The sequence below is a fragment of the Kogia breviceps genome, chromosome 5 (genome assembly GCF_026419965.1).
Source record: "Kogia breviceps isolate mKogBre1 chromosome 5, mKogBre1 haplotype 1, whole genome shotgun sequence".
NCBI lineage: Eukaryota > Metazoa > Chordata > Mammalia > Artiodactyla > Physeteridae > Kogia > Kogia breviceps.
In genome coordinates, this window is record NC_081314.1 from 21,367,294 (window position 1) to 21,375,116 (window position 7,823).

A 7,823-nucleotide genomic window follows, 5' to 3' on the forward strand; every position below is an offset into this window, starting at 1 on the left:
ACATATGTTTCCTTTGTTTGACTTTTTTTTTTTTTTTTTAAAGATATGAACAAGCTGAACATTTTAGAAAAAAATCTTTTAAAATTCGTCAGAAAGCTACAAGGAGAAAAGGCAACTTGGTAATGCAGATTTCTTTTGTGTTGTGTTTTGAACAAGGAAAAGAACATCTCTGAATATCATAATGTAGATGCATAAACCTCACATATTTAAGAACTTTAGATTTTAAAGTGACTTCTATGGAAGTATTAACATTTTCTTATTTATAATATATGTTTAAATATTAGTATCACTGAGAAGTACAAATTAGTAGACTTTTAAAAAGTGGAACTATGTATTGTAGTAATTGTTTTACAGTACATACATATCATGATGTTTTACACTTTAAACTTACACAATGTTATATGTCAATTATATCTCAATAAATCTGGGGATTTTTTTTTTAATTTTTAAAAAGTAGAACTATTCAGTTAATTTAAAGTTAATTTAGATTTTAGAAGATGGACGTAAAAGCTGTTTCAATTCTTTAAAGGGTTGGAAAACAGAATAAAAGAAATTTAGTAAACATTTTATGTTAGATTCAAATGCCAAGAAATTATTACCCTTGAGTGCAAAAAATTTTTCATTTTTCTAAGCTGCTAATAAAATCTAAATATAGCATATTTGTTTGTTTTAACTTAAAATGTTATGTGCAATTTTTTAAATGGAAATATATTTGACATCTAACATTGTGTAAATTTAAGATGTACAACATGCTTATCTGATGCATTTATATATTGTAATATGATTATTACCATAGCGTTAGCTAACACCTCTATCACATCACATAATTATCATTTCTTTTTTGTGGTGGGAATAATTAAGACCTAGTCTCTTAGCAAGTTTGATGATTTTAATACAGTATTTTTGCTTATATTCGCTATGCTGTACATTTGGGCTCCAGGACTTGTCTTCTAGTTGCAAATGCTATGTGCAATTTTAAGTACCCGATATTTAAATGTTTAGTAATAGGGTTAATGAATATATGCATGTTAATTCTGTTTCCTAATCTTTTTGAAGCACTTTGGGATTCAGCTCATTTTGCTAAAATAATCTCATAATTATTTTCACAAAATAGTTTTTTAATGAATTTAAGAATGTGATGCTACATGGAAGTATATATATTTTCATAAATCATTAGATTAATTCAGTATGATACTTAAAGTAATTGTAGTCTACTTTAAAGGGAAAAAAAAGAGAAAGGATTTTTTCAGAACCCTGGTATATTGCTTCAGAATCAAAGATTGCACTTTCTTGGTGATTGTTGTGAATTTCTTGTGTTTGCTACAGTATGGATTTGCCCTTTTACGTAGACGGGCCCTACAGTTAGAAGAGCTCACGTTAGGTAAGGATACACCTGACAATGCTCGGACCCTCAATGAACTGGGTGTGCTCTACTATCTTCAGAACAACCTGGAGTGAGTACCATGATGTTAATAATGAAAACAGGTATCCATTTTGTCTCTTAGATACAAAGCTGTTATACATTTCTATCAAGCTAAGCTAGAAAAACTTGATAGAAACCATGCCAAATTTCATGTATGATATGTTATGAACATGGCCACACTTAACAAAGACCATGACATTTTCTCTACTGTTTCCTTTTACATTGTTTCTTTAGTAACTCAAAAGTTACTCTCTAGCTTCCCTAGTATGTTTTATATGTTTATGAAAAGTGAGTTTATGTAGATGTTGTACATAAGATCTCACATAAGAACAAACTTGGGACTAAAGAATGTAGATGGCTGCTAGTTTTATTCTTCAGTTTATTTGAGCATAGAGACTCACAAAGGCATTAATATTTATGACAAAGAGGTGTTTTTGGACTTCTTTGTATGTCAGAAAAATATAACAAATTTGACACTTTGGATACCAGAAAAACACAACAAATATTTAGCCCACTTCACAAAGGGTTCTTTTATTAAAAATTATTTAGTACTACAAAGGGAGAAAGAAAGAATACCAAAATGTTTTGAGTTTGGCCTAGTAATTTTTAAGATATAAAAAATTTGTTTTGGAAACTATTTATGGGTTTGTCTTTTAGAAGTGAAGTGGAGAATTGAGACAATCGTCCAGATACTTTAGGCTTTCACACTACCAGGAAAGCATTTTTAGTTTTTGGAAAAGGGCAGGAAGAGATGAGGGGGTGGGAAAGAGGGGGAGAGGATTTTGAGCTGAATCCGTCATTTTAACTATCTTGGATTTAAGAAAAGTGCTTCAGTTCTCTACCTAACTATGGCTAGGGATTCTCACTTCTAGAGAATAAATTGTTTAAACCATTTGTGGCTTTTGTTCATAGAACAGCTGACCAGTTTCTGAAGCGGTCCTTGGAGATGAGGGAGCGAGTTCTAGGACCAGATCACCCTGACTGTGCCCAGTCTTTGAATAATCTGGCAGCTCTATGCAACGAAAAGAAACAGTATGATAAAGCAGAAGAACTTTATGAAAGAGCCTTAGACATTCGGAGACGAGCATTAGCTCCTGATCACCCTTCTTTGGCTTATACAGTGAAGCATCTTGCAGTCTTGTATAAGAAAATGGTAAGTAATCCTTGGCATGCCTACATGTGTTTTATAATATACCAATTAAGACATAATTGCTATTAGCAAAATAATTTATCTTCTGATGGATAGATTATTTCTATTAGCTTTTAAATCATAGTGATTTAATTTTTTAACAAGTAGCTGAGTAAAACATTTAAAAATATTATTTCATCAAAGACAACACAAACAGATGGAGAGATATACCATGTACTTGGATGGGAAGAATCAATATTGTGAAAATGACTATACTACCCAAAGCAATCTACAGATTCAATGCAATCCCTATCAAATTACCAATGGCATTTTTCACAGAATTAGAACAACAAATTTTACAATTTGTATGGAGACACAAAGGACCCCAAATAACCAAAGCAATCTTGAGAAAGAAAACCGGAGCTGGAGAAATCAGGCTCCCTGACTTCAGACTATACTACAAAGCTACAGTAATCAGGACAGTATGACACTGGCACAAAAACAGAAATATAGATTAATGGAACAGGATAGAAAACCCAGAGATAAACCCACACACCTATGGTCACCTAATCTATGACAAAGGAGGCAAGAATATACAATGGAGAAAAGACAGCCTCTTCAGTAAGTGGTGCTGGGAAAACTGGACAGGTACATGTAAAAGAATGAAATTAGAACACTCCCTTACACCACACACAAATATAAACTCAAAATGGATTAAAGACCAAAATGTAAGGCCAGACACTATAAAACTCTTAGAGGAAAACATAGTCAGAACATTCTTTGACATAAATCACAGCAAAATCTTTTATGATCCACCTCCTAGATTAATGAAAATAAAAACAAAAATAAGCAAATGGGACCTGATTAAACTTAAAAGCTATTGCACAGCAAAGGAAACCATAAAAAAACAAAAAGATAACCCTCAGAATGGGAGAAAATATTTGCAAACAAAGCAAATGACAAGGGATTAATCTCCAAAATATACAGATAGCTCATGCAGCTCAATAACAAAAAAACAAACAACCCAATCAAAAAATGGACAGAAGACCTAAACAGACATTTCTCCAAAGAAGACATACAGATGACCAACAAACACATGAAAAGATGCTCAACGTCACTAGTTATTAGAGAAATGCGTATCAAAACTACAATGAGGCATCACCTCACCCAGGTCAGAATGGCCATCATCAAAAAATCTACAAACAAATGCTGGAGAGGGTGTGGAGAAAAGGGAACCCTCTGGCACTGTTGGTGGGAATATAAATTGGTACAGCCACTATGGAGAACAGTATGGTGGTTCCTTAAAAAACTAAAAAGACAACTACCATATGACCCAGCAATCCCACTCCTGGCATATATCCAGAGCAAACCATAATTCGAAAGGAGGCACGCACCCCGATGTTCATTGCAGCACTATTTACAATAGCCAGGACACAGAAGCAACCTAAATGCCCATCAACAGAGAAATAGGTAAAGAAGATGTGATACATATATACAATGGAATATTACTCAGCCATAAAAGGGAATGAAATAGTGCCATTTGTAGAGATGTGGATGGACCTAGAGATTGTCATACAGAGTGAAGTAAGTTGGAAAGAGAAAAACAAATATCGTACAATACCACTTTTATGTGGAATCTAGAAAAATGGTACAGATGAACTTACTGGCAAAGCAGAAATAGAGGCACAGATGTAGAGAATAAACTTACGGTTACCAAGGGGGAAAGGGGAGAGTGGGACAAATTGGGAGATTGGGATTGACATATATACACCACTATGTATAAAATAGGTAACTAATGAGAACCTACTGTTTAGCACAGGGAACCCTACTCAGTGATCTGTGGTGACCTAAATGGGAAGGAAGTCTAAAAAAGAGGGGATATATGTATATGTATAACTGATTCACTTTGCTGTACAGCAGAAACTAACACAACATTGTAAAGCAACTATACTCAAATAAAAATTAATTTTAAAAAATAAATTAAAATATTATTTCAGACTCAACTGGTTTAGTTTTTAAAAATACATTCTAAACACAAATGCATGTGTCAGCACTGTAATTAGAACTTATTCTTCTATTACATTTCAGAAGTTCTAAAATTCAACCAGGATTAGGTTTGCTTTGTTAAGCTACCAGAAACATAACGAATCACCCAATTGTTAGGGCTGAAGGAGGAGTCTCTTGTAGCTGGTTAAATGACCATTTTAATTGCATTCTTTCTTTTCTTTGGTTGCAATTAAATGTAACCATTCTTTACCATAGGGTTCTAGCCTGAGTGATATTTGGAGTGTTTATAACTGTTCTCAAAAAAAAAAAAGAGAGAGAGAGAGAAGAAAGAGAAGTCTGCTTTCATTTAGCACAGTTACAGAGTTAGACTGTATTTAGACTTTATTTGTGGGACCCTTGCTGGTCCTCCTGGTACTGAAGTTGATGTTTTAGTATGAAGGATCCATAGTTGCTATTTCTGCCTAACTTTCAAGTAAAAAAGAAATAATTAGAATAATCTGGAAAGGATTTGGTGGAAAACAAGTTTTTATTTTGATGCTATCTCTAAATTATGTATAGTAGCAAACATACTTTTTACTTCATCAGAAATTGTAATAATGGATGATCCTAAAGGACTTTCTGAGTTATCAAAGAAAATGTTTTCATATTCAATGTAGCTGTACTTACATGTTCTATTAGATGTCAGTTATCTATAAACTTAACCATTAAACTGGGAGGAAATGCTTCTGAACTTTTTTCCTCAAAATGACTTTTTAATATAAAATTATATTTATGGAACAAGCTCTGATCAGAAAGTATTTATTGCTTTAATATTTTTGTTAGATTTCACTTTTGTTTTTTAGGGGAAACTTGACAAAGCTGTACCTTTGTATGAGCTGGCTGTTGAAATCCGGCAGAAATCCTTTGGCCCAAAGCACCCTAGTGTAGCTACTGCCTTGGTGAACTTAGCTGTTCTTTATAGCCAAATGGTAAGTTCCCACACTGTAGTCCTTTATAAGTGAATGGTTTTAACGTATGAAATATAGGTAAACATGTATTAGATATGGCACAGTAAAAGTAATTAAAGGAAATTTAAGGTTATCTACTAATGTTCCCTTTAATACATGAGAAATATTTGAAGTTATATTTGTAAGATAGTCCCTTCCTCTTAGTGTAAAACACTGAGTGTTTAATTCATTGCATAGGCTTAGTTTTTTTAAATTCTGGAGACTCCCTACATCTCTATATTTAATATTGTTCTTAAGCTCTATCATTTGCCTGTGATGAGTTAAAAACAGGTATGGTACCCTGTATAAGCAAAAACAGGTTTGTGCTTATATAATTGGATTAATGTCATTGGTTACCAAGCAGAGTCTAAAACTGAAGTTTCTGAGTTTTTATTATACTGCTTCTCCCATTATTATTCCTAAATTAATCTGTTTATCCACATCTTATAGGAGGATATTAACTTTTTTAAAGTGCTTACCCAAGTAGGTCAGCTTAGTCTAGAATACCTTAATAGTAATTTCAGAAATGCAGTGTGTTCAAGTGAGCATTGTTTCTTTTTTAATAAGAAAAAACACATTGAGGCCTTGCCGTTGTATGAAAGAGCATTAAAGATTTATGAGGACAGCCTGGGTCGGATGCATCCTCGAGTTGGAGAAACATTAAAAAATTTAGCTGTGCTTAGGTAAGAATTTTTCACTTTCCTCATGCAGCCAAAATCCCTTTTAAAACATCTTTAACTCATCATAGAGCACCACAAAATATTTATTGCTAATATGCTTTTTCTTGTAGTGGGAGGGGATGTTTTGGGTTGATCTATATACTTCAAGAGATACTGAAGTAATATCCAGAGTGGAGTGAAGGTGACATGATCTATTTTGTAGAGGAGTGTATCACGGCAAATAGAGAAGGACAGTTTACATTTGCAGCTAACTGGCTCTAGGGTAATCTGGGCAATTTGCTGTCCTCAAAGCTGGTTTACCATTAAGTACACGTTGATTTTTGCGTTATGTTTATCTCAGGGTGCTAACTTCCCTTAGTAGTTTCACTGCATCCATTACAACATAGTCTTAATGGTGCCCCTATGAGACACTTAACAGCACAAGACAGAAAGGAGAAGAGTTTGGGTATTGTTTTATTGGTCTGCCTGAATGAAATGAATGCACTGGAAAAAATGAGCAATTATTAACAACTTGTTTTTCTGTATCCTATAAGATCATCTAGAATTGTTAAAAGGTTATATTCTCATTTTGAGAATTTTTTTTGTCTCAAAGCTATGAAGAAGGGGATTTCGAAAAAGCTGCTGAACTATACAGAAGGGCAATGGAAATAAAGGAAGCAGAAACGTCTCTTTTGGGTGGAAAAGCTCCTTCCCGATATTCATCGAGTGGAGATACAGTTAGCTTAAAAACAACCCATTCTCCTAATGTTTTCCTTCATCAAGGACAGAGGTAATAGCAGCAACTGCAATTCACTGCAAATGCAACTTAGGATAAAATAATTAAGAAACATTTGGAACATTAGAATTTAAAACTTATAAAAATAGTTTTTAAGAAAACTTATTTTTGTGTGATTTAACTGATATTTGTATGAAATTGTATTGGACTACATTGAAGTTTGAGTCATGATTGTTTTGATTTTAGTTCTTTAAAAGAATTAATTTTCCTATTGTGTGGGAACCAAGGATGTAGACACATTAGAATCCTAAGATGACATGAAGAGTTGATCATGGAGAGTAGACTGGTCTCTGTTCTACAAGAGCTGGCAAAGCAGCTAAGACAAGGGGTTCAAGAATTCCGTGATTCTTCTCCTCTCTCAAGTTACTTTAGCCGCATCGTTCCTCATCTTGCTTTTCAGCAGCAGTCTGGCCCAGTTCTCTACCTCAAAGAAGTTTCAAGGAGTAAAGGGATAATGTTGACAGAAAGTATGAATTGTCTTCTGTAAAACGAACTAGTAATAGGAATCTGACTGCTACATTTTTTTATTCTACCTTTTCATTCAGCAGATTGAGCCAAGCCCTCTGCTTTCCATGCTCTCTACACTGTATATTGTTTTTACTGTGTAGAATGTACCTGCACAATCTGAAGTCATTAATGCAGTAACAGGTCAAGCTCTTTGGCATTCTTTGACCTTTCCCAAAATATGGACATGACCTTCTTTCTTAAATGGCCTAAATCTATCTCTTCATTTATCTTGGACTCAAATTAGTTGGCCATTTTATACTGAAAATTCAATATTTTTTTATAGATTTTATAAATACTGCCAATTTGGGATAATGTT

The 7,823-nt window shown here is 33.6% G+C and overlaps 1 protein-coding gene across 5 annotated transcripts in view; it reads left to right on the top strand.

Annotated features, from left to right (window-relative positions):
- NPHP3 (nephrocystin 3) overlaps positions 1 to 7,770 on the top strand; it is a 45,239-nt gene extending 37,469 nt beyond the window's left edge. For 3 of the 5 annotated variants that reach the window (XM_059065330.2, XM_067033785.1, XM_067033784.1), the window contains 7 exons: positions 44 to 119; positions 1,327 to 1,454; positions 2,336 to 2,576; positions 5,402 to 5,527; positions 6,113 to 6,228; positions 6,818 to 6,994; positions 7,401 to 7,770. In XM_059065330.2, the coding sequence (XP_058921313.1) occupies positions 44 to 119; positions 1,327 to 1,454; positions 2,336 to 2,576; positions 5,402 to 5,527; positions 6,113 to 6,228; positions 6,818 to 6,994; positions 7,401 to 7,455 (919 nt within the window). In that variant the 3' untranslated portion in view covers positions 7,456 to 7,770. Of the gene's footprint in view, positions 1 to 43; positions 120 to 1,326; positions 1,455 to 2,335; positions 2,577 to 5,381; positions 5,528 to 6,112; positions 6,229 to 6,817 lie in introns of those variants that run through there. The other 2 variants (XM_059065333.2, XM_067033786.1) reach the window with 2 other exon arrangements.
- Positions 7,771 to 7,823: the final 53 nt, after the last annotated feature.